Source organism: Podarcis liolepis (genome assembly GCF_965112155.1).
Source record: "Podarcis liolepis genome assembly, chromosome: 6".
NCBI lineage: Eukaryota > Metazoa > Chordata > Lepidosauria > Squamata > Lacertidae > Podarcis > Podarcis liolepis.
Window position 1 is genome coordinate 15864588 of NC_139559.1, and position 27230 is coordinate 15891817.

Consider the following 27230-nt stretch of genomic DNA (forward strand, 5'->3'; position numbering starts at 1 on the left):
GTAGTTTGACCCCACAAGCGCATTGCTGTAATCCAACCTTGAGGCTTTCAATGCATGGAACTGTGGTTACGCTCTCCCATTTCAGGAATTGCCACATTAGAAATTGGTGGGATGGGCATAGAAACAAAACATGCACCATAGGCCTGTGCCTTTGGAACCCTCAGATTCAATGCACACAGGGCTAGCCCAACCATTGGACAGAGGGAGACAAGTGCCTCAGGCGGCAGAAGCTGAGGAGTGGCAGCAGCACCACCTCCCTGGCTGCTCCCCTTTGTTGGAGGGCAGAAGCCAGGAATGCCCTGTACCCCCTAAACTAGCCAGCAGGCCCCACCCCTCATATGGTGTGTGGGGGGGGGTTGCCATCCTGTAGCCAGTGTTGAAGTTGGCCCTCAGTCACCTTCTGACCATGGGAGGGAGGTACCACCTTCTCCTCTGCCTCAAGCAGCAAAGTGCCTTGGGCCAGCTCTGAATTTATATGCTTAAGTGATTAGACAGAGCATTTTATTTTATTTTATTATTTTTTAAAGGAAGCTTTCAGGCTCCTTCTTTGCCTTGGCACATCGTTATCCGAGAGGACGGAGGTAGGGGAAGAGAGCAGTCATGGCAATAGAGAGATGGTTCCTGATATAATTGAAACCATTAGCTGCGCTGGCACTCAGCTTCACATGTCTGTTCCATTAGTTCGATGCACTATAAAGAACTGTGTATTCAATTACAATGTCCATTTTCGGTATTCTGCTGCCCATCCCCCATAAGACGCAAAAACACTCTTCCTCTTCCCGCCCCCCCCAACCCACTTCCAGTTAAACACCATTCAATACTTTCTATCCAGAATATTTTTATTATATGGATTATCCTATACAATGCCTTTTGGGTAACAGGAAGACATTTACAAGTGAAGTGGGATATAGTTTTTTTATGACTTCCATTCTTCTTCCCTCCCTCTCTCCCTCTCTCCCTCTCTCTCTCACTCACTCACACACACACACACACACACACACACAACAAACACACTCCTTTTGAATGGATACCAAGTACACAAAGTTATTGCTTTGTCAATACACACCTCAGATCGGATACAAAATTCTACAGTGGCAAGAATTCAGGATTTTCATTTTTATTTTTTTTGTAAAAAGTCACTTTTAAATACCCAGCATAAACAGACCTGTGTAGCAGTGTATTTGAGCTTACCCATTACCTTTTTTGGGGAGGAAAGGGGGGGGATTTTAAATTTTGAAGCCCATTTATAAAAAAAAGTATTAAAATGTTCACCATTATTTACAAGACCCATTAAATTACACATAAATAAATATATACATTCCAACACACTGTTTTCCCTTATACACATAAAAACCTCCCTAGATATATTTATATATATTTATATATATTCATATATATATATATAACTTTTTGGCCTATATAGGCAAAAAAATTAAAAAAAATGTGCCTATTCTTTCAAGTTTTTTTCCTATTTTAAAAACACAAGACCTGATGACATATATAAAGCTGCAGTATCCTGGCATTTAAAAAACAGAAGCAAGTTTATTTTGCATTCTTTTTAGCTTGAACTAGTTTTTCCTTGTGTAAGAAGAACTGCTACAGTACGCTTTACTGCAGGGATGGGGAGCCTGTGGTCTCCCAGGCACTGTTGGACTCCAAGTCCCATCATCCTCAGCCATGCCAGTTGAGGATGATGGGAACTGTAGTCCAGCAAGAGCTGAGCAGCTGAAGGTTCCGCTTCCCCACTTTAGTGCTTGCTGCCCTGTGTTCATTTGAGTCCAGCAGAAGCTTAGTCTGCATTAGAATATCTTCCAGGATTTTGTGCCTAGAAGTCTGAATCACTCTCAAAAAGCCCCCAAGAGGTTGCAAGGTGATGCAAGGGTGTTCAAATAACCATCAGACAATTTGTTTCACTTTATACCAAGTTCAACTTCCCTTTGGATAAAAAAATTCCATTACATCTACAGTCCTGGGTGCCTTGTCAAGGCTTCAGATCCCCTGGGGTTAATACTGAGCTATGTTGTTGCTGGTTTCCAAAGATTTCCAGAACCTGGGAAATCCTGCTTATAACCCATTCTTCTCTTCTTATTCTCTGGCACAGCCATGAGAAGGAAACAGGAAGCATTTGCCTTCTGTTTAACACTAACCTTAGTTTATTGTGACATCTCAGAATGACAAACAATGATTTGTGTGTAAACATGTGATTTATTGAAGCAACCTGGGTCGGCATGGGGTTTATAGTCCTGGGTTGTTATTATCAAACCATAGCTTGCACCCAATCTTGATGCCTTTCAGACATTTTGGGTTACAACTCCCATAATCCCTTACCGTGGGCTGATGGAAGCTGCAGTACAAGACAGTTAGAGAGCATCAACTGGGGCAGATTAATTTACACTAATGATGGTTTGTCCTTTTTTAACATACAGATAAACTATACTTGGTGTCAGGCAGGAAGCAAACGCTTCCTATTTCATCCTTGCAACTGCAAAGAGGGAGGTTCTCAATTCCAGGGCTTCAGGTAACATTAAAAAACCACGGTTTAGTGTTCCATCTGAACGCTGCTATCAGGATGTACGCAATGAAAAAGAGCATCTTATTCAAAGTTTTGAGAAACAGCACTAAACAGACTTCCATACAAGAAAAAAAAATAGCACCACTTTGTACTGTTTAAAAGTTTTTTTTTTCTTTTAAAAAATGAAATTAAAAGCTTGTACTCATGTTTATCTTCGGTTCCCTGGTCCCACAATGAATGGATAACAGCAGCTTTAAAGAAAGGAGAGAAAGAGAGACACATGTATCTCACGGAGGAGCCTGAAAAGGATGCTTAAAAAATGAAAAACACGCCCCGAAGCAAGTTGTAACAAGATTATCTACATGCCCTCTAGGCAAGACGATCTTAAAGTCTGTGTGCGAGAAACGGTATACAAAAGTCTGGCTTCTTCCTCTTTCTCACTCACTTCCGGTGCTTGTCCATTTTCTCAATGCTTTTATTGGTTTCCGCAGGGCTCTGGTCGCCGGCGTTCATGTACGTTTTGTCTGCAATTTTTAGCGCTTCGTTCAGGTAGTTCTGGACGGACGTCATGGCAGCACAGATCGCAGCGCTCCCGAAGCCGTGGGTGATTAGGCTGAAGTGAGTCAAGCAGCCCTGGATGCCAGGGTCTAAGATGGGGCTCGGCCTCGCATTGCCAAGAGGGGTGCGGTCCTGAGTGAGGAGTTCAGTGAATTCTTTGCAGATCTGCCTGCAAGAGACAACACATGGAATTAACTTTCAACAAAACCATCGGCCGCCACAGTTAAAAAGGAGGCACGGCCTGCCGAATCAGAAAGAGAGTGATATTACAGGAGGCAGGTGTGTAGGTGGGTGTGCCTAATCGCTTCCCCATGTATACTAAAACACAGAAATATATTTTAAGGTCAGCTACCTTAGTGTTTCTCAGACTTGGGTCTCCAGCTGTTGGTGGACTACAATTCCCATCATCTCTGCTAGCTGGAGATGATGGGAGTTGTAGTCCAACAACAGCTGCAGACCTCCGCCCCCAAGCGTGAGGAACACTGACCTAACTGAAAGAAATGAAGAACACATTTCCTGTGTCACACAAGTCAGCTGTTTGCACAGCTCAGATCAGTGTGTTTGTTATCCTCAGAGCAACCCTCCAAGGTAGGCTAAACAAAAGCAGTTACAGATAGGTAGCCGTGTGGTATGCCATAGTCAAAATAAAAAAAATTCCTTCCAGTAGCACCTTAAGGACCAACTAAGTTAGTTTCTTGGTATGAGCTTTCGTGTGCATGCACACTTCTTCAGATACACGAAGAAGTGTGCATGCACACGAAAGCTCATACCAAGAACTAACTTAGTTAAACAAAAGCAGTTATCTTATACCGAATCAGACTGTTCTTCCATGTAGCAAAGCTCAGAAGCTGGTAGGGCAAAGGAGGTGGTAAAAGAGACGGCAGGAGTGAAGGGAGCCTGATTTTTCCCACCAGCCGCCCCTTCGGCGCACTAAGAGCACCACCAAGGAAGGAAGCAAATCAACCCCAGTAGAGTGCAAGTGTGGGCGGAGCCTTTTGGAGGAGGGGCCTAAGGAACAGGTGTTTCTGACATCGCCAACGCACTTGCCATTGGCACCTTCAAGACCACCTCAAGAGGGCAGTGAGGAAGCCAGTATTCGTTTTATTATACCTAGAGAAGTTTACGATTTCTTACATTGGCTCTCAGAATTTTAAGAGGGAGGGCAAACCTCTTTGCCTCCTATAAGACTACTTTGTGTGTGTTTTTAAATGCTTATTTTGCACCGTGTTATCAATTTGAGACCATTCATGGCTAAACACTCTTAAGCACACCGTGAAAGTTTCATCAAGGCCCTTGGGGGCCTTTGAGTCGCTCATCCCCACTGCAACTCTGACCCCACAGTTGATGCGGGTCCTGTGAGGGCCTTTAGAGCACCATCTGCTCAAAGCTTGCAAAATTGAGCTTCGGTTATTGAGGCCCAGGGATGTGGGTTTGCTCTCTCGACCCTTGTGCCCAGCATAGCTTTTAAGATGTGGCAGGGAGGGTCTGACTGGGCGGGTTCAGAGGAACCTCATTTAGGAAGAAGGTGCCCATCATACTGAAAGACTATCTTCCTCAACAGGACACCAAGTTTCTATGCAACTACTGCCTTCTCTCTCTCTCTCTCTCTCTCTCTCTCTCTCTCTCTCTCTCACACACACACACACACACACACACACACAAAAGCACCCTTTCTTGGGCAAGGGGTTTGAGATCCACGGGGATCCGTCTTGTTTCCCATGTTAGTCAGCATGAATATGGAATCACTAGGAGATGTCCTCTGGGGATTTGGAGTGCAATAGCCTACAGGTGACACCCAACTCTATCGCTCCATGCCATCTGAATCAGAAGATGATGTGCAAGTCCTGGACCAGTGCCTGTAGGCAGTGATGGGCTGGATGCAAGCCAACAAACTGAAGCTGAATCATGATTAGATGGAGCTGCTGTGGGTAAGTGGCTCATGGGTACAGAAATTAGTGAGATGGCCTGTCCTGGATAAGGCAACACTCCTCAAAGGAACATAGATTAGAGGAGTATACTCCTAAGCTACCTGTGAACTGCACTGCTGATGAAGGGTAGTATACAAATTTAATAAATTAAAATTTCTCTGAAAGCACAGGTGGCTTAGGAAAGGGGCTCAGCTCAGGGGCAGAGTGCATTTTAAAAGGCCCTGGGTAAAACCCTCGGCTTCTCCAGAAAGGTCTGCGGAAAACTAATGGTCTGACTTGGTAGATAAGAAGCTGCTATGTTCCATGACGAACACTTCCTGGGCTGGGACAGTTGGGCATCAGTGAACCAACCTCTTAGCTGGGCTACTGCAATGAACTGTGTGTGGCTGCCCTTGAATACAGTCCACAGGGTGCAGCTAGTGCAGAATGCTGCTGCCAGAGTATTACTTGGGCAGCAAGAAAAGACTGTATTACGCCAATCCTTATAACTTGGCACAAGCACCCACATAGCCACCAGGCTCAATTCTGGAGGGTGGTACTAGTGTACCAGGCCCTGAGTACTGGAAGGAAAACCTTCCCTTCCGTATGATCTTCTGCCTAGACCTGCTTTATTTAATCTGCTTTTAAGGTACAGTTGCATGACAATTTCCACAGCTTTGGCTTTGCAGAAGGTATGGAAGGCAACGGAACAGAGACAGTGAATTTAGCTAGCTAGCTATCTCTCACTGGAGAAATATGGTTGAAGTTTAAATACCTGCAAATTCCAAACCATTCACCAAGTTTGCATGCTGTAAGTGGAAATGTGTTGCTGGATGCACCTAAAATGCTTTTGGATGTTTCACATCTTAAAACCCCCACAGGGATCACTGTATTACTAGGATTTGATGAATCTGTGCTCCAAAAGGCACGTGGTGCCTTTTGATCTTGCAAGCATTCGCCAAGACATATTAAAGCTAAAAGGTCCTTATTTCCTCCTATTGACATTTTAAGCACCATTTAAAAATAAAAAGCATTTTCATCCAGCCCCAAATGCAGAAACATACGTAATGCTCTACTTTGGAAAGCTGTCATCCTGAAACAATAGCCTACGTGTGATGCATTCTGGAGCCTTCAGATTTCTTCTTAAAATCCTTTCTCCATTCAAAGAGAATTTCACCACTGGATTCAGTAAAAATCGGGCTGCCCTCCAAACCTCAAAATGCTCCAAGCAGACACCATGGTACCCAAACCAGATTTTGGCACAAATCACCATAAAACTCTATTGTATCAGGAACTAGCTATGCAATCCTGAGGTCCATCCAACATTTTTTAAAACACAAAATAGCTACAGCCTCCTAGAGAAGTCCACTATTCCATTAAAAACACACACACACACAAAACTTAGGACAAAACAAATGTGGGGAAACAAAAAGCGAAAGGTTGGTTTAAGAATACTCAAAATAAAAATATTTGGTAGATTTAGACATCAGACGAAATTCAACTCAAACATTTTCTTTTAGTACCCTTCAATCTGCGAGTGTCACCCCCAAAATGGAAGTCTTTTAAAGAACTATTGTCTTGAGCTGAATGGTGATTTTGCATGGATGCAAAACACACCCATTTGCGCAAGGCAAGTCCCACCAATTTTCCATCATTCTCCACCGAAGCCCTCCTACCACCACCACCACCGACCAAGCCACAGCCCACGCTGTCCTGAAAAGGTCTTCCCAAACCTTGAGGAGCAGCTTGTTCTTGGACTAGAGAGGGTGGGTGATCAGCAAAAACCAAACACAGAAGCACCTTTGGATGCTGTGCATGACTTTCAGTTGGGGAGGGAGGAGAGATGAAGCATGCAATTAACCCCACCACTCTAATTTGAACTAAAGCATTCACTTTGGTGAGTTTGAACCCAACTTTGCTGAACTTCGGAAGGAGCACAGGAAACAGGCTGATATGGAGTCAGAGCTCAGTCTCTATGAATAAATTGCCTACTAACAGGGATGAGGAACCTGCTGTTTGACTACAACTCCCATCATCAGTAGCCACTGGCCATGCTGGCCGAGACTGATGGGAGCTGGAGTCCAAGAACATCTGGAGCACCACAGAGGGTCAACAGAGATCAACTGAAAGCATTTTGCAATGAGTCTTTTTCTACCCTTCCTGGAGCTGCTAGGAAGTGAACACCCCCCCCCAAGAAACTTTGCATGTCAAAAAAGCGTAAGAATTCCGACAATTTGCTCTATTACTATGAAAATCACCCCGATATTCTGTAGCATTGCTTAAGACAGAATCAGGCAAACATATACATTCAACATCTTCAGGAACCTAAGCTTGCTTTAGTTTTGAAAAAATGCACTGATGTGGGAGGGGACCCATCTGAGGACACTAGGCAGAGGGCCCTTGAACTTGGAACCAGCCCTTATAGAAGCCTATAGGCTGTGGACAAGGAAACTTTCAGGTAATTGTTCAGCTCCCATCAGCTCCAGCCAGCATGACCCATCCAGCAATATCAGGAAGCCTTGCCTTAAAGCAAGCCTCAACAACTGCCACCATCCCCTAAATCAGGCATAGGCAAACTCCAGCCCTCCAGATGTTTGGGACTACAATTCCCATCATCCCTGACCACTGGTCCTATTAGCTAGGGATGACAGGAATTGTAGTCCCAAACATCTTGAGGGCCAGGTTTTTGCCTATGCCTGCCCTAAATCTTTTAACATGCAGATCACAGTCTTCCTTGACGTAGAACTAAGGGTTACGATACAAATGCTAAAATACAAATTGGTCATCCAGGATGCTCATGTTCAAAAAGAGAATACCTACTTTGCAGCCAGCAGCATGTTCTTCCTGTTAGCCATCTCATTACGCCCCAGATGCGGCCGAGTTAAGTATTCAGCCACAGCTTTGGAAGGAAACTCAGTTTCACAGACATAGCCAAAATCCCGGGCAAGATGTACAGCTTCGCCTGGAAAAGATGAGAAAAGAACCACAAAAATAAAGCTGTGATTATCATCCTCTTCTTATTAATTTTATTAATTACTCACCCTTCACCCCAAGGTCCCAGGGTGCGTTACATTAGATATTAAGTTAATATCTAATATTCGTTTGAAACCTCCCCTCCCAAAAAACAAAAGCAGTTTGCAGCACAAATTTTCCATAATACACTGTTTTCATGATATGCCCTACTTAAGACCATAAAGTCCAAGTTAATTTTCCAGCAGGCTCATAATTTACGTTAAGTGCCACTCGATTTCGAAATCTGTCTAGAAGAAACCTGAGCAATTCTGCCTTGATATCCAAAGGCTCCAATAGGGGTTTATTTGTTCTTAGTCTAAACCAGTGACTGGCAGAATTCTGTCACAGGATAACCCTTGAGGGTGGCCTGTCAGGGGCTGCGTGCAGACAGGGGACCCAGCTGGTGCAACCAGTGGCCAGAGTCCACAATATGGGTGCGGTGTCCTCCATTTCTCCTTGCTGCCCAAGGAAAATTAGGCCAAGTCCTCACAAACCTCACCCCCTTGTTCTAGCTAGCCTTTTGGTTTGTTCAAGGGTGTGGAACAGCTAGTCTAGGGGTGGGAAAACTTTTTCACCATCAAGGACTAGAATCTCTGGGGTGAAATGAGTAATACATCGGGAGCTACAGGCTGGCACAGCCAGGCCCAAGAGTGGACAGGGCCTGTCTCTTTGTGAGCGCACCAACTTATTCCCCTCCACACACAAAAACACACGATGCAGAAGAGAAAGTGATTTTCAGCTGGGAACAAGAGAAGGTCCACACCATCTTGAAGCAATCTACCATTTGGACTACAGTTCCCATCAGTTTCACCCAGTCTCTGATCCCTGATGGGAGCTTCTGTCCCAAACATCTGGAATGAACCAGGTTGACAAAAGCTATGCTAACTGGGTTGCAGGCTGACCTAATGAGGGTTTCAGCAGTAGCATTGTCACTGTATAAATATGTGGAAGTAAGGCGGCGTGAGTCCTCACATACCATACCCTCCAACACAACGTGGCCCAAATCCGGGACACCATCTTCCAGGTCCAAAATCCTGCACAAGTCACGTGAAACACGCGATATCACAGGCTGGGAAAAAGCATTTTCTTCGGGTACAGCGCCAAAAACACATAGCGCCTTGCAAGATCATGGACCCCTCCCCCCAAAAAACCACTTTTGGGGGGGGATCTTTTCCTGAAATCGTGCAAGAGACCAAGGTGCCCCAAACGGCTGCCATGCTCTCGTGGGGAATAAAAAAAGATGGCCTGGTTTTCCCATGGCATACATGTTAGGCTAATGGTGGGTCCAGACTCCAAAAAGGATGGAGACTTATTGAGCTACTCTATTGATCAAACAAAGCTCTCTTGAAAAACAAGTCTCAGCAAAAAAAACCCTTTTTGGACATTTGTCTATACAGAAACATCCTCTTCGGACTGGAGCTCTAGGGATTTTGTTTAGGATTGAGGCAGAGTTTCTTGCATCATCCTACGTCCCCGCCCCACCCCCACCCCAATAATTAGCCAAATTCTACCTTCTCATCCTGTAATTGGCCTCTGTTCCCAGACTGTTTTTGGAAGATGTCAAAAGAGATTGCAAAATATTACTTCACAATTAAGTAGCTTGGATGAACACAAAATTCCGAGGTGCTTAGATATTTGTAAAGCCGCACAGAGACAGAAGCTACCACGGTTGGCTTACAAGTTCGGCGCATCCCCTCCCATACGGTTGGTGCAGCTTGAACCAAAAAGACACTCATCCAAAACTTGAGGACAACTCCCATCAAAACAACTAGCAAAGCAACTATTCAGTTTAATGGATCCGGATTCCACCCAGACAATCCAGTTAAACAAAAGATGTGGGATGCAAAGCATATTTCACCCATTTGAATTCAATCGACCCGGCATTCCGGTGATGGAACACATTTGCTCGGAAAATACAGGGTGGTTTGCCTATGTTGCAATAAAAGTGATGAATGTGCACCAAGTGATCTCTTGCAAGTGTTGAGTGAACCATCATAGATTAGCTGCTACAGACAGGTGGTGAAAACATGCTTGTTTTCAATGGACGCCATTCATACATTCATTTTCCATTCATCAGAGTTAAACATCCATGCACATGTGAACTAACTCAGCCCCCCCCCCCGAGTTATTTCAGTTAATTATTTCCAATGGGTGTACACCATGTGCTTAAAGACATGGAACTGCAAATCCATCTAATCCATAATTTGGAATCTGTGGCCCTGCAGATGTTGTTGAGACTCAAGCCAGCCCAAAACAGAATGGCTATCAGCCATGGATGGTGGGAATTGTAGTACCAACAAGTTCTCCCTTCCTCCTTCATTAAATCTTTTGCTTTAAACACACATTCTCTTTGTAGAAAACCTAAAAAGAACCCATGGCTGCAATCCCAAAGATTCTTTATCCCAATGATACCATGGCTTTAATAAAGCATTGCTCTCAGTTAGTAAACCACTGCATGTGCTTTCTGTCTGCTACACTCTCGCCTTAAACTCCACCGCCAAGTAAAAATAATAATAATAATTCTTTTGGAAACAGTTCTCTCTGATCTGAAGGTTATTGGAGGCTGATGGAGCTTTTATTATGGGTGAGCTATTGCTCTTTCAAAACACTGGATTCTACTGGGAACTCTCCACCACTGAACTACTGCTGTCTCGGGGACATTCCTAAGCTAGTTATCAGAACGAACATTCTCATTCCGGATTCTTAAAACTCTTTTTAGACACTTTCTTAATTTATGGATTAATTTCAACTAGATCTGGTCCCCTTAAAGCTTTGTATCAAACTCCTTAATCAAAAGTTATGCAGTGGGGCAAGAATTCACCAAACTGTCTGGCGAGACACACACTAATGTGCCTCTGGAAATGAATTAGTTAAATGATGAGAGGTTCCTAGGATTCCACTGGAGAGGCTACCCAATTTGCTCTCCTGCTTACACCACATCCGCAGCAACGATGGAGCACACTCTGCCTTCCCACCCAAGAAATAAATTTATTTAGCCAACGGTAAAAGTATGGATCGAGACATAATTTGGGGGTGAGGGAGAAGAGACAGGAACAAAGGAGACTATGCACACAATGGCTATCCAGATCTTTTGAGAAGCACTGTCATAAAAATTTCTATGAATAAAAACTTGGGATTGTCAATTACTCAAGCACAGATCAGCTGCTTGTTCACACACAGATGAGTCACAAGGATGGAGTTACAGCAGCTCTGTTTCCAGTTTAGAGTCTGCGCGGGCTCAGATGAACGCTAACTCCCACAAACACACGCAGCCTACATCCAGCATTACATCAATGGCCCCACCCCCAATTTAATGCTTGTGAAATTGCACCCCCACATTTATATCTCTTTCTCCCTCCTAATGATTTTGGAGCACTGGGCTTCAACGGAGATGGAGGGGGGGCGCAAGTCTCAACAGCAACACTGACACACCATATGGTAGTGGTAAGCAAAAAACAAATAATTCAAGTTAAACACTCTTAGGGTAGAACCAGATCCAAACCATATATCTAAAGTACATCCAGTGCATACTTATGGAGCACACTCCTGGGAACTGTAATTAGTTAAGAGATTTAGGAATGCGGGTGGCACTGTGGGTTAAACCACAGAGCCTAGGACTTGCTGATCAGAAGGTCAGCGGTTCAAATCTCCACGATGGGGTGAGCTCCTGTTGCTCGGTCCCTGCTCCTGCCAACCTAGCAGTTCGAAAGCACGTCAAAGTGCAAGTAGATAAACAGGTACCGCTCCGGCGGGAAGGTAAACGGCGTTTCTATGCGCTGCTCTGGTTCGCCAGAAGCGGCTTAGTCATGCTGGCCACATGACCCAGAATCTGTACGCCGGCTCCCTCGGCCGATAAAGCGAGATGAGCGCCGCAACCCCAGAGTTGGCCACGACTGGACCTAATGGTCAGGGTCCCTTTACCTTTACCGGGGATTTTGGCTCTGCAAATGGGGAAATTCACCCTTCCCAGGATTCTTTGCGGGAAGTCAGGAGTTTTTAAAGGTGTGCTGGACGTGCTTTAAATGCATGGTGTGGGTCTGCCCTTCGTCCTCCAAATCATTTTGGACCACAACTCCTATCAGCCCCAGCCAGGGACTGCAGTCCAGAAACAACTGGAGAGAACCATGTTGGCAAAGGCTGAAGCATATGCATATCTGGGCTAAAGTCTGAAAATGGAACAACACTGTTTTAGAGGACATGCTCATCCAAGTCACCTCGTTTGTCCTTTACCCAGAAAGGCTCTTTTTAAAAAATAAAGAATTAAGACTGACCTTCCACCAACGATGTCAACAAAGTCACATTTGCAGCTTTCCTTCTGCCAGCTGGAAGGTTGAGGCCAATTTTGTCCAGCTTCTCCCTTAGAGATCGGCCACCATTTTTAGATTTGGCTCTGCAAATAGCGGGGGGAAAGAGGTGGACAGTGTTTTATTTAGCTGCACCCCCCGAAAGAGGCCACATTTCAAAGCAATTGAGAAATGCCAAATTACTGACATTCAGTGCAGTTCTGTTGTGTTGCGCGGGGGTGGGGGGGGAGAGGAATCGAGGGCGGGGGGGTCAGAATGGAAAAACAAGCTTTGACCTACTTTTTAATGCTCCATCACATAAACATCAGAAAGCAAGATCAAAAAGAAAGGAAGCGGTGGGTGGGGGGGAGAGAATACGCTTTGCCTTTGCATTCACACTATCAAAGATCATTACGCTTATGGCAGGCGTAATGAAAATTGAACATTTTACAAGCATGGAGCATCAAGTTGAGCATTTGTTGAGGCACAAGCATAGATATATTAACCAAGATTGCAATCCCAGCCCAGGCCTTCGAAATCAGGAGTACCATTTGAGAAGGAGGAATATTGGGGAGGGTGGGTCTGAGCTGGATTCACCAGCACCCCCCTTTGGTGTTTCAAACCACATGCTTTTGATTATTTCTCAAGGACGCCAATAGCTCTGGTTCTTCTTAGAAAGTAACCACAACAGATGCTCTTGAAAACACTCTGTGTGTGTGCTTTAACCTATCCAAGAACCTTGCTCAGAAGATCTCTCCTCTCTTTATCCAAGTTAGAATTCTCCATGGGTGCAGTTAGAGGTCGTTTTTAGCCCTAGACTTCATGATCTTGGGCGAGGGAGGGTCCAGTCTTTAGATAACAATATGTGTTAGTTCAAAATGCAGTTAGCCAGGCATAGGCAAACTCGGCCCTCCAGATGTTTTGGGACTACAACTCCCATCATCCCTAGCTAACAGGACCAGTGGTCAGGGATGATGGGAATTGTAGTCTCAAAACATCTGGAGGGCCGAGTTTGCCTATGCCTGCAGTAAGCCAACCCCAACTGCATTGGAGACCTCCTTGCTTGTTCCGCAGAGCAGGAGCCCTGGACATCTTTCCAACAAAGTTCCCCCTGGGGTTGCCAACTTATTGATCTGTCTCTGCAGCTGTGCCTTTAACAGCAGCTCTGTGCACAGACATTAGCAGGGAGCATGGCTCACTTTGCTTCAGAAAGCTTCACCCGCCGGGTGTTGCACCTCTGACTTGCTATTAAAGACACATGGGTGTGGGCATGTATCTATGTGTGTGAGAAGTTTGGCCAGTTGGCATCCTTAACAGCAAACTGGAAATTGTACCCTTGGGTTGAAAGGTGGGAGAGGAATCGGCCGATTATTAATTTATGTGAACGCCATTTAAACACTGTGATACACAGGCAGCCGAGTGAGTAAGAAAACCTGAAAATAATGGGTGCAAGATTCTCTTTTTGTAGACTGAGAAGCAACGTGTCATATTAACAGGAAAAAGAGAACTTGTTTCTAGACTTGTTATAGCACTTTTCATTTCTGGAAATGCAAGGGGTGCTAAAGAGAAAGAAGAGCGTGAACACAGAGCTTGGAAATAAACCGCATTAGGATGCAGCGTTTGGGTTTCACTCTCTCTCCCTGCGCAAAATTGTTGAGACACAAAAATGGTATTTACATGCCGTTTGGCTTAAGAGGTGGTATGAGAAGCTCTAGTCACTGGAATAGTTTTGACGGGGCTGGGGGGGGGAGGAGAGAAGAGGGGGGTGGAAATCACAGCCTCCTACCTTCGAAGAACCCCTCCCAGCAACGAAGCGTTGAGACATTCTGGAGGAGAGAGCCTTCTCTGAACCTCTGCTACTGTCACTTTGTATTTAGATGTTGAGCTGAGAAGAGAAAGCCGCCCAGGAACAGAGCAGAATACTTCGTTGGGGTTGATCACGACGCCGATAAGTCCATCCTTCTGGCAAGGGAGACCTAATGCATTGTTTTTCGTTAATGAAATAGGACCTAGGGGAACCAAGATATACAGGGGGGGAAAGAGGATGGTGTGTGTTTTTTCCCCACTTTTGGGTTTTCCTTTAGGGAAGTCTAAATCACTTAACATTTAATAGATCTATTAGACGTCATAAATCCACTGTATTTTATTAACCCATTAAGATGCATTTCCCAATGGGGTTCTCATGAAACTTTTAACTGCAAACTATACAGTAAGAAAGTGAAAAATGTAGAAGACCATCCACATTTGATGCACTCCTACTAATATTATTTAATGATAAAAGAGTAATACATACATATGCATGCTTAACTGCTTTTCCAGTTTGCAGCAATGCAGCTTATTTTTCTCTGGCAGAAATGCTCAGTTTTATTGTTGCTATAAAATGCAAGCTTCATTTAACTAAAGGAAGCCTCCTTTTTCTGAAACCTGAAATGGCATTGGGTGGCTACAAAGCCCTACTCGACAGGGGGGAATCCTCTGTCTCAACAGCTGTCCCATCTTTAACAACAATGAACAGTAAGGTGGGAGAACATCAACCTTGAATCTGCCCCTCACCTGGATAGCAGACTGAGCAAGCATAAAGGTCACCGTATTTCCCACTATCATGAGATCATTGCATTTATTTAACCTACAATAATTATTTTCCATATCTACATTTGCATATTTCATGCAAATCTATATCCTCTTTCTTTAGTTATGCATTCCCTGCTTTTTTTGAGTAGGGAGGGGGGATTTGTAAGCAGCCGCCATAAATGCACGGTTGCATTGCAGGAATTGTAGTAAAGGAAGCAAGTCAATAGAACTTATCTTACGTGTGCCTGAGAAACGGTCATGTTTTGCCAAATCAAAGGCCAGTGTCCCGTCCCCCCCTCCCCCCCATAATATATGGACCAGGAAATGGTTTAACAATCAGACCCAATGCATTTATTTATCAAAAGAGGAAGATTCTCAAGTGGCATGAAGCTGACAGCAAAAAATAAATTAAAAAATACTTCTGCCATGAGCTAGTTCTCAGATCGGCACCGTTTACAGCAAAAAAAACATTTCTGCTTTTTCTCAGTCACATTTTTCATTTCCAAGTCACCCTGAGGTTTTTCAGGAAAAACTCTCCTTTGATTATTATTTTTAAACAAAGTAGAGGGGAGGAAGGGACAGAGAATAAGATTCAAGGAGTTCATCTACCCTGGTATCCCCCACATCAGTTCCCCCCCCCCCAAAAAAAAAATGCCACCAAAGAAAACTTTTCACTGTGGATAAATCCTAAAGCCCATGCATTTAGAAGCAATAGGGCAGCAAGGTTAACCCATTATTCCCTGCTTAGAAAGCCTGAAGGCAATTTCACTTTTCTCCCTCCATGCCTGCCTGTACCTATCTGTGTATTTGCCTGTATCTTTCAACAGTGATCTCCCCTCCACCCAGGTCATTAATGAAAGTAGTGACAAGCATTCCCTTTCTAATAAGGAAAGGAAAGCAACATGGGCAAACTCCTAGATGCAGGAAAGAATAAAGACCTTTGCTTCAAAACAGTGGCATTCCCTGGTTAATTTGACAACAGGCAAAAGCTCTTAGCCTTTTCTCCAGCCTGTATTGTAATACTTGGGATCCACATCTACTCTTCCCCGGATTAGATCAATAGAACATTTCTTCCCACCACCCAATCAGCTTTTGACAATTTTTCATTAATTCACCTGCCTTGCCAAACACTCCTGCTTCGCTTCCAAAGACCATATGAAAAAGGAATCAAAAATTCAAAAGTATCTGCAATAGCCTTAGATTTTTGCCTTACACGCTCAGGGATAGAAGCTCGTTCATTTCAGAGACTCTTGACATAATCATACTGTAATCTGCACAGTGCAAAACCATAACTTGGTAATAATCTCAAGAGGGGAAGCAATCGCTTTCCCATACAATAGAATATTGAGGCTTAAAAAGCAACAGTTCACCCATGTGAATGTTGCATCAGGATATTTTTTTCCCTGGTATGGCAAGTACAGTTATTTGCTGTTCCTGGGGAAATTACAGCTCAGACTAGTTTTTAAAGTTTCCACAAGAAAATTTAATAACCCATTTTATTAGTCCCAAATTCCACATCCTGGTTGTTGTTTTTAACAGCCTTTAAAAGCATCTGCATGTAAACAAATGCACACTCCAGTCAAACCCACAACCTACTTACTTTGGAGTAAATGGGTTACAGTATATGGAATACAGCCTCCGGCACACATGCTAGCTCATGCAGAGAACTGGAAAGGAGTAGGGGAGCTCTATTTTTCATTTACAGAAACTTCGTTTTTTTAAAAAGAAAAAAGCCACACGAAAGAAAAATCTTTTTTCCAAAACAATCTACCGCAATGAAACTAGCCTTTATCAGTTAGAAATTCTTATCTTTTTAAAAAGAAGACAAGAGAAAAAACCAACAGGAGAATGCAGATTTACTGACCTTTTCTAATGACTGTCTGGTCATGCATTAATAAATGCTGATCTTCCACATGCTGGAGAGAGAATGTGAAATTTTTAGAACACAATTGTGGAATAAAGAAAATACACCCCACCTTCTCTCCCCCCCCACACACACGAAATGCACATACACAATGCTATTTTCCTCCAAATGGCTATGAACCTACGGATTAACTTTAAGGCTAAACCCTAAACATATTACCGTATTTTTTGCTCTATAAGACTCACTTTTTCCCTCCTAAAAAGTAAGGGGAAATGTGTGTGCGTCTTATGGAGCGAATGCAGGCTACGCAGCTATCCCAGAAGCCAGAACAGCAAGAGGGATTGCTGCTTTCACCGTGCAGCGATCCCTCTTGCAGTTCTGGCTTCTGAGATTCAGAATATATTTTTTCTTGTTTTCCTCCTCCAAAAACTAGGTGTGTCTTGTGGTCTGGTGCGTCTTATAGAGCGAAAAACACGGTGATTGCAAGAAGAGCCTTTTATTCCAATAGGATGCCAACGTAGTGACCAGAGACCAACAATCAGGTATACAGTCTTCTCTTAAGAATGCATACAGAAGCGCCAGCCCTACTGAAATCAGTGGCGCTTTATTTTCATGCAAGTTGGTATGTGCAGCCCATTTCTGATGCTAACTCAGAATTCAGTCCCATTAAGTTATCTTATTTCTCAGAGGGTATCTGCGCACATTTAGGACTGTTGCTCCATGCACTTAACTGCACACCGATTTCACCAGGACTTCAGCACGACTAGTAAGAGATAAATTTCACCCAAGGCTTTTAAGGATTGCAGTGTGAACAAGACATGAAACTGCAGTTCTGCTGCCCTAATTTGGCTTCCGAAATGGGGACCATTATAAAGTTTTGTGGACCGATTACTTTCTCTTCAGTCCAGAGAAAAAAGATGTTGGACAAAGAGGAAGGAGAGCCACGCCATACCGTTAAATTATTAAAGGGCACCTGACATACATTTAAAACACATGACTTCCCCCAAAGAATCTTGAGAAGTGTAGTTTGCCCCTCACACCGCTACACATTCCTAGCACCCTCAACAAACCACAGCTCCCAGGACTCTTCAGGGGAAGACATGGGCTTAAAATGTGCATTGAATGTCCTTTAAATGCATGGAGTGGATCTGTCTAGGGTTTATTCTACAAATCAGTAAACGGGTCTAGCTTCTTGCTGAGCAAAATGGTGGGCTCCAGTCTACAGTGTCCCCCCCCCCCCCCCGCAAAGAGCCTGTTCTGTATAGTCTATTCATAGTGGTGATATTCTGCAGATTTTGGAACACAGTGCAAGGAATGGAACTTTTAAGTAACTGGTTTTAATCTGTAAGACACTGCAGTGACCTCTCTCTGAGCTTTAGGAAACCTGGTCAATAATGCAGAAGTGGGTTCCCTTGCAACGGTTTTGTATAACGACCAAGGATGCAATCCTGTGTGTGCTTAGCTGGGAGGAAGTCCCATTGAACCCAATGGATCTTACTTCCTAGCAGGCAGGCATGGGGCTGCTCCGTAAGAGAATGAAGGAGGGACTCTCCAAATCTCTCCTCACAGTGAACTCACTAAGCCAGCCACTCCTCAGCAATGCAGAGACAATTCTGACCTAACTCAAAAGGCAAATTATTGAAATAGATGTGAAGTGCTTTGAACTAGGGTCAGGAGTGGCTGGTCTTCTAGATGCTGTTGGACTACAACTCCCATCAACCCTGACCACAGGCCATATTGGCAGGGGCTGGTGGGAGTTCGAGTCAATGAACAAGTTCTCAATTCCTCAATTAGGGGACTAAAACTAAAACCAACAAGTACATCCTCATCACTGAAGCACTCTATGTATGCCGACCATTTATGGAACACGAGACAGGGCACATGATTCTCCTCCATGGCTCTTCCATGCAAGACTGCCATTTGCCTCATTGTGGTGTGGTGACCCTCCAGAGATGACTGGACTCCAGCCAGCATGGTCAATGGTCAGGGAAGTTAGGAGCTCAGCAAAATCTGGAGGGCCACAGGTTCCCCCAACCCTGACCTGGCCACAGGTTCAGATCCCTGTTCAGCTGCAATTCTCATGGAGTGATGTTGGGCCAGTCACTATCTCTCAGCCTAACCTACCCCACAGGGTTGTTGTGAGGACAAACTGTGGGAGGGGCATGTATGCTGCCTTGAGCTCTTTCAAGGAAAGTCAGGTATAAATGAAAAGCATAAAGAAGGATCAGCCCTTAAGTTTGCCACGTTTGACTGATGCTCACATTCCAGGTGTTTGCTTTTCTGTTGGGCATCATGGAACTTAGGAAGCTGCCTCAACAGAGTCAGGACATTGGTCCATCTAGCTCAGTATATTGTCTACAATGATGGGTAGCAACTCTCTGGGGTTTCTGACAATATTTTCTCCCAACCCTAATGTGGATGCTCAACCACTCAGCTACAGTCCCTTCCTTTAAAGAAGACTCCCTTTGGTGAGGCAACCAAAGCTTTTCTTCTAGGCTACAGGGCATCCAGAACTGCAGGGACACCATTTATCACTTTCACCAATCTTTACCTGCACCTCTTCCATCTGGTGGGCCATTTCATGCAGTCCTAGGTTCTCTGCCAAGCTGGAAGCATCGAGGCCGTGGCCGTGAGGCAGGAGCAGCTCAGATCGCCTGTAGGTTTCCCTTCTCACCCCAGCAGAGCCGCTTTCCAGAGCTGGGAGATGGGGCACCAAACCAGACCGAGCATGGTGGGACAAACTGGAGTGGTCTTGGCTGGTCTGGCGGCTGGGCCAACTGGTTTGCTGCTGGCTGGGGGGAGGCGGCGGCGGCTGGTGGAGCGGGTTGATGGAAAAAGGATCGCCCAGGTGAGAGTAAGGATCACTGGACTGGGAGTAAGGCAGAGGCTGGTACGGGGGTGGGAAGTAAGGGGGCTGGAAATCGGAGGCCCCCGAGTGGGAAAGGGGGGGTGCCGGACTGTACAAGTGCTGGCTGACGGCCGAGAGGTGGGGCAGTCTGGGGTTCCCATTGCTGCTGCTGTCGTGACGGTCCTGTAGAAAGAAAGATGATGTGTCAGTCCAAGGCATCATAGGGTCTGGACTGGGTGGGGGAGCAAAGAGGAGGAAGTTGATTTCTATAAAAGAGGTACCAGCCTGAAAGGAGGATATTTGGAGAGGGAGAGGTCACTGGTAGCCCCACTCAAGGAGCCAACAGCACATTCAGGAAGCAAGGTCCACTGTAAATCGACAAGTCTTAGTGTTACATTCTGTCTTTCAGAGCAAGGTAGCATTGCAAGTTAGGCTGCAATGTTACACTTACCTGGCATCAATGGATCTTACTCCTGAGTAGACATGCATAGGGTTGTGCTTCAAAAGCCTTACAGGCTTCAATTTATTATTATTTACTTGGCACACAAAGATTTTTAGTCATAGTCCTCCAAATGACCCATTTGAAGTAACAAAGTTACAATGAAACTCTCTGGATGAGTCTAAAATATCCTCTCTGCCCCCCCTTTTTTAAAGACTGCAGCCTAACCCTGAATGAGGTGGGTGGGGATATATGGACCAAATTAAATTTGATGGACCAAATTAAATTTTATGTGAGGACTGCAGCCTCACTCACCCACCGAAAGTTCAAATGATCTTATTTTCAGCAAATGCGTTTGGGACCAGTTTGGTTTTTAGGAATCTCCTGCCTCATTCATAAATACAAATACTTTTTAAGTCAACACACTAATTTAATTTAAGTTCAGTTTCAAATCACTGGAGAGATAGGGGAAAGAAGGGGAGGTTGAAGAGTAAAGCCAAGTCACCCTGAAATCCTTGACGTACGCTCCAACTTGTTTACTCAGAAGTAAGTGCCACAGAGCACATGGACTCCCAAAGTGTACATAGGACTGCACTTTGGGCTTCCTGCCATAGAGCTGGGAGGCTTTTTGCATATACTTAGATAAAAGTGCATGTCCTTGAACGAAAAACCCATTTATGTCAATGGATCTTACTTCCAGAGAAAATTTGTTTAGTACTGTAAATTTTGAGTTTGCTTTTTATTTAATTTGCTTAGATTGGGTGGGGGGTAATCATTTTGTTCAATACTGTGGAAAGAAGGAAATTTCCCCCATTTGTTATAAAGAAAGATGTACTCTCCTTACTACCTAAAAAGCCCAGAATTGAAATTTGGTGATTTACAAGTTTTATGTTGACTGTATTAGTGTTCCCCTCCTTAAAAATAAACAAATGCTTGCCTTCACGTTGTCTTAAAGTACAAATCCACCGTCTTGGGAAATGTCTTACAACACTCCTATGCCCATCACAGAGTTAATTTAAAAAATACCCCCCTCCCGTGGCCATTGAAAAGTTAATATAACTCACTGCCCAGGGCGCCTGTTAAGGAGGGAGAGAGCAGAGTATTAAAATCTGCCGAAAACAAAACAGCTACCTTTCCAGTACTGATTTCTTTAAAAAGCAAACATGTAATCTTGAAACCCCTGAATCATTTAGCAAAAAAAAAAAAAAAAAAAAATCACGACCTCAACGCAGCATTAATCAATAAATGAATGAAATTAAAACTTTTCAACAAAAACACCAAGCAATTTAAAGCATGTCTAAACCACACTGATAAGCCTGGGGTTTTTAAAAGCCGCTTCTCCCTCCACGCTCGTTAAACTAACAGGGGCGGGTTAATCAGAAGAGAATGGAGATCCCGACCGGGACCCTGCGGGAAGGGAAGCGGGGGCGGCAGCGGCTTCTGGAAGGAGCCAGAGACGCTGCGGTGTGACCAATGGACCAGAGGAAGGAGGGAGACGCTGCCACCTTCAAAGGCATCAGAAATAGAATGACCGGGGGGGGGGGGAGATTGAAGGATAACCTGACGCTGCCATCGTTTATTTTATATTTGTTTTGTTTTGTTTTTATTATTTTCATGTCCCTATGCACATTTCTCTGGGCGTTCAACAAAACCTGATCCCAGGGAAATGAATAGGTCAGACTGTCGAGAAATAATCTGTACCCGCTCAGAGTTATTTTTGCTTTTTCCTCTCTCACCTATCGCAGGCACCCATAACAGACGCGAAAAGCAACGCTTGGCAAGGACTTGCTATCTAGAACGCGCGCTCAGGATTTCATCGATATTGCTAAGCCAAAGCGCACTTGGGATGACTTTTAGATGCTGGGTTTCATGGAAGCCTTCAGGAAGGAAGCGAAAGCGGACCTCATTTGAAGAGGAAGAGAAAGTTGCACACCTCATCTTCCAGATATCTATCCAGGCGACCCTGCCATTTTCTTATACTGTACCAATAGTAGGGCAAATCCTGGCCATGTCCACTCAGAAGTCAGTCCCGCTTAAATCCACGGGACTGAGCCCCAGGTTCAGTGTGTATAGGATTGCAACTCCAGCTGCGCTCCTTTACACTCTTTACCACTGCACGCAGAGTAGGGCGAGAGGGATTTACTTCCAAGTAAGCATGCCAGAGGCTCGCACTGCCCGTTGTCCCTATCTGGGAATCGCTCCGAAGCGAAAAGTGCATTTTAAAAGAAGCGCAGCTCCACGGGGAGATCAGGGGACCAGTTCAAATCCCTGTGATCTCCCTCTCGCAAGTGTGGAAGCCCACGGGATGATTCTCCGCCTCCCCGAGAAAAGCCCATTTCGGATTGGGATGCGGACTTAGCAGTATCTGGCCTGGGGATAAAAAGTCCTTTAAACTCCCCCAGCTTAATCTCAAAACCGTGGCCTCCTTGATTCCAAATCCACCCTCCCACTGTGCACCGATCAGCAGGCCTCGCTGCACACGGGACTTACTCCCGAGTAAAGCTGTTTGGGCTCTTGCTGCAAAGGTTCTGTGCACACTTTACTGGGAAAAGCCAAGCAGCCTCGTCGATTGCTGTGGGGCAGACGTTTTCCCAGCAAACGTGTTAAAGAGGAGCAGGCTACTGGGAGTCCCTTAAAACACCCAAACAAATTCCACCTACGTGAGCGCCTTGTGGATCGCACTTTTCCCAGTAACCTTCTGCATCATCGCTGGGAGGGAAGGCCTGAATTCCCAGTGCAATACAGTTCGCGCTCCGATCCTAAATGGGTTTACACGAAATGTCTACATGGAAAGCGGGTGGGGGAAGGAGACTAGTCTCTCCTAATCTATCGCAGCCCTACGTGGAAAGGAAGAGGGGGCAATCCCGAAAGGGCTTTTTAAAAAAGAAAAAACGCTCTCCTTACTCTGGATTAATTAATCCGGATTAACTGCAACCCGAGCTCCTCACAAGGTTTTGAGGAGATCAGAACACACCAGTTTCCAGCCATAGAGTTGCAGAGTTGGAAGGACCCGCAAGGGTCATCTAGTCCAACCCCCTTACGCATCCCCCTTGCAATTGGGACAAGGCCCTTGGCTAGAAAGTGGGGCGGAGTAATTTAACCACGCGAAAAGTGACTTTAGGCACCAGCCCGTTGTCCTCCCCCCTTAACATTTTTAAGGGTTCTTTTTGCAGGGTGGATAAGCGTAATGTGCAAAGCTTCTCCGGTTGAACTTCTGCCCGCCGCGCACAGATTTAAAAGGGAAGGAGCCCTGCCAGAGTTCCCACCAAACCCTCCGGGCAGCCGTCCTCGAAGTATAACTCGGCTGCGTGGGCATCCATCTCTTTCTCTCTCTCTCTGCGCCGCCCCCGGAGGAAAAGGAACCGGGCCAAGCAGCCTTCCCAGAGGGCACGGGCGCCACTTCGATGCCAAGACCGCCGACTTCCTGCCATCCCCTCCCGGGGCCTCTGTCTCTCTCCTCCTGCCTACCTCGCTGCCTCCCCGCATGGCAAAAGAAGGAGCGAGCGGCCTCCCTTCCGCGCTGGGCAGAACCCGTCCGACCGGCTGGAGCGCTTGCCTCGCCGAGGGAAGATCTCCGGCGCTCGCTCGCTCTTCCCTCCTTCAGCCCCCCTCCCTCGGCCGTGGGCGGACTTCCGACGGGGCGCGCACGCACGCACCTCGGCCGAAAAAGCGTGCGGAAGTTTGCACTGATTTTCACCTCGGGGAGGAAAAAAAAACAGCGAGCAGAAGCAGCTCGGAGGGGATTAAGCGTTTCCGCTCCTTCCTGAACGCCGCGCCGTCGGAGCACAAAAGAGGGAAATCACTGCTCAGTGTTTTCTGGGAGGGCAGATCTACCCTGTCCTGAAGTTTTGGGGAGACCAGGGACTTCTTTCTGCTCAAACAGGGGTACACGCAGAGGTGTCTACTCAGAAGAAAGCCCCACGACTTCCAGGGGACTCACTTCCAGGATAGGACCACTACCGTCGGAAAATGAAGGTTTTGGAAGGGAGGGGGTCGCCCACCACTCAGTTTTAGAATTATCTAAAATGCCATTTCAGCCTGAGCGCAGCGCGACTGCCAGGCTTTAAGGGCGCACCGAACCGCAGCCGCTTAGGATACTGTCTCCACTTTCCGCGCTCTTGGAACGAATTCCAGACGCTGCGCAAACGCGGCTTTCCACGCTCTGGACCTCGACCATGCTGTGCGTTTTTATTACTGGGGGTGCAACGCACAAGAAAAATGTCCCTCAGGGACTCATTTGAGTTCTCCAACTACTGTATACTTGAAGGAACCGTTTCTCTCGGGGGAAATCCCGCTAGCTTCAGTAGGACTACTCTAGAGTAAGCGGGAATTGGGGGTTTTAAAAAACACACACAAACGAAAAAATATTGGGGGATTTTTAGGAAGATCCTAGGCATAATCCTCCTGAATTCAGTGGTGCTGCTTAGGTACTACCGAGAAAGTCTACGACTAGGACAGTAGCCACATCCTCCAAAGCGGAGAGGGGAGGTGCCAATCACGTCCCCCCTCCCCCAGGCATCTTCTCCGCTCTTCGCCAGCTTTGATGACCTTGGTTGCAACATCTTTATTATTATATGCATATACAAAAGAGAGAAAGAGGATTGTTCGGAGGTTCTTGCTATTTTAACACACAATTCAAGGTCCGGGACCATTAAGTTGCGAGTTCGGAACGGTCCAGAGAGCAGAAAGCAGCCAAACACTGCCATCCTATTGCGCAAATTCCACGTAAAAATGCTTGGGGTTCATTATCTCATTAGGGGACAAACACCTTAGTCGGCTCCCGCAGCAAATCTGGCTCACTCCATGCAAACTTGCATCTCATCTTAACTTGATCCAAGCACTTAATTTAAATTTTAGAGCGCCCCATTCTATAATGTCTTGTTGCACCCCCTGCCCCACACAAGAGGGTTTTCTCTGAATTTAAAGTCAGAATGCAATAAAGGCATCCAAGGCATTAAACTGTAGTTCGATCAATTAATTCTACAACTTATGCCTCAACAGGACTAGCGCCTTATTTTCCTTTATGAGCAAATCAAGCCCCACCGATTTTCAATTATTTGCTGCCTGGCCAGAATGCCTAAGCGGCCTCTTTTTGGTCGAAATAAACTCTCTCTAAATCCCTTGTTTCCATCCTCACATCTTTAAAGGCTCCAATCCGAGCACCCCCATTCCACCGGCGGATGCGCCTACCGCCTGCCCCTTTTGTTTCCCGTCCAAGAAAAGAAAGCCCCAGCCAAACCACTGAGGACTAGCCCCATGCACAGCCCTAAGCTCTCACCTCACAGTCCTCTTCGTACTTGACATTGTCTGCTAGTTTCCACAACATGGCGTCCAGTATCCCCCAAAAATTAAAATATAAACCAGAGAGGGCAAAAAATAAAAATAAAACAAAAGGGCGTCCCAGCCCAAAAGTCGTTAATCCAGCAACTGCGGTGGGGAAGAGCAGCTCTTCCCCGCCACCTTCAAAGGGCTGTTTTAATGGGCAGGCATACAGGCAGACTAGGGGAGAGAACTTCACTTCCCGGGAAGTAAGTGACTGAGTCTCTTTTCACCGGCTCCCCTTAATGGCAATCTCATTAGCATAGCTCCTCCCCAGGGACGGCCCGGGACGCGGGGGCTTCCCCTGACAGGCGGCGCCAAGCTAGCCAATAGCGAAGGAGCCGCAAGCCACTTCTCGGCAAGCCGCGCCCCCCTTGCGCTCTCGGCTTTGGAGCGTCTCCAAGGCGCACACACGCGCGCCTGGGAAAGCGCCAGGCTGCCCAAAGGCGCACACGCATGGCTAGCAACGGGGCGGGGAAAGGGCCAAATGTCTACTCAGGGCGCGCGCGCGCGCGCACGCAAAGGACGAGGAGCGCTGCAAGCTGCCATGCACGTTTGGAGCTGGAGCCGAGACGCGGAAGGGTCTCCAAAATATTGTTTTATTTAAAAAAATTAAAAGGCCAAGGAAAAAAGTTAACCCTTCGTTGGCCAGAAGAGGATGCTGGCAGCACAGCAAGCCAACCACCGGATGGAAAGAGTTGGAAACTGGGAAGCATTAAAAGGAGAGAGAGCGAGCAAGCAAGCAAGCAAGCGGAGAACAAGAAAACCGAGCCAGCAATAGCCCCCGGCTGCCTGCCTACCTCCCCCCCCCAAAAGGGAGAAGGGGGAGTTTGCTCTGGGTCACAGAAGAGAAGCTAACATAGGTGTTAATAGTTCCCAGAATACACGGCTAGATGAGAAACCACAAAAGGAATTGAGCTGGGTCGTTCGGCTGCTCCTGCGAAGCCATGCGCTCCTTTTTTTAAAGGCCTTGCGCACAGCGCGCTACTTTTAAGTCTAGTTTTGATGTGCGTCGTGTTTTAATCTCGAAACCTATAAACTAGGGCAATACCCTTCCACCAGGCCAGCTTCTCACCACAATTTAGCTGCCGGTGTTTTGCTCAAGAACATCTTAGGTCTGATAAGCTGTCCCTGGGGAACCAGGAAAGCTTGGATCGCCACTTGACGATATTTTGGTTGGTCTGATTAAAGGCATTACCCCCTTCTGAATTTCAACCACCACCGCCACCCAGAGACGGCTGCCTTTACTTTTTATAGTTTGCGAGTGGCTCACATTTTACCGCCGAAATTAAGAGCCGTATTGCAGCCTGGTCCTATGCAAAGCTAGGTCGCCGTAACCAATTTTGCTGGGCCCCTAGGATCGTGCGCGCTTGTTACAATATAATCCCATGAGTGCCTACTCGGAAGTAAGTGACACTCTGTTCAACGGGGCTCGCGCCTAGATAAATATTCAAAGGCTTGCAGCCTTAGGCTGTTGCCACAAACACAACAAGGGATTTTTGCGGTACGTTAAAGACAGATTTATTATGACATGAGATTTTTTTTTTCCCCTCCCTGGGCAAGAAACGACTATCATTATTTGGGACCTGGCCCAATTGAGACAGGAGCAACTGTTCACGATTCCTGGGTCTTTCTTACATATATGCCCACGGTCTGGATTATCAGCCCGCGGACATCAAACGGGACTATTGCCTTGATCCTAAACTCATTGACTAGGAAAGAAAAGGGCAGCGTTTCTGGCTCAGAGGACTGCAAATATTATGCACGTTTACATAAGAGTAAGGCGCACAAAATCCCGGGGAAGGCCTTTGTTTGTAAAGAAATAGAATCCTAGCAATAGTGGTAAACCGGTTTGCAAAAATTCTATTTGGCAGCCCTGCTGTAGCAAACGTAGAACAGTACCTTGTGGCGCACCGC

At 45.9% G+C, this 27230-nt stretch overlaps 1 protein-coding gene across 4 annotated transcripts in view; it reads right to left on the minus strand.

The window, feature by feature from the left end:
- Positions 1–1101: 1101 nt before the first annotated feature.
- TFAP2C (transcription factor AP-2 gamma) overlaps positions 1102–27230 on the minus strand; it is a 33376-nt gene continuing 7247 nt past the window's right edge. The window contains exons 1-7 of one of the 4 annotated variants that reach the window (XM_083508167.1): positions 25273–25537; positions 19259–19738; positions 16708–16759; positions 14059–14248; positions 12261–12379; positions 7798–7939; positions 1102–3239 (exon numbers count right to left, since the gene is read on the minus strand). In XM_083508167.1, coding sequence (XP_083364293.1) covers positions 2954–3239; positions 7798–7939; positions 12261–12379; positions 14059–14248; positions 16708–16759; positions 19259–19738; positions 25273–25320 — 1317 coding nt within the window. In that variant the 5' untranslated portion in view covers positions 25321–25537 and the 3' untranslated portion in view covers positions 1102–2953. Of the gene's footprint in view, positions 3240–7797; positions 7940–12260; positions 12380–14058; positions 14282–16707; positions 16760–19258; positions 19739–23462; positions 23537–25272; positions 25538–27230 lie in introns of those variants that run through there. The other 3 variants (XM_083508164.1, XM_083508166.1, XM_083508165.1) reach the window with 3 other exon arrangements.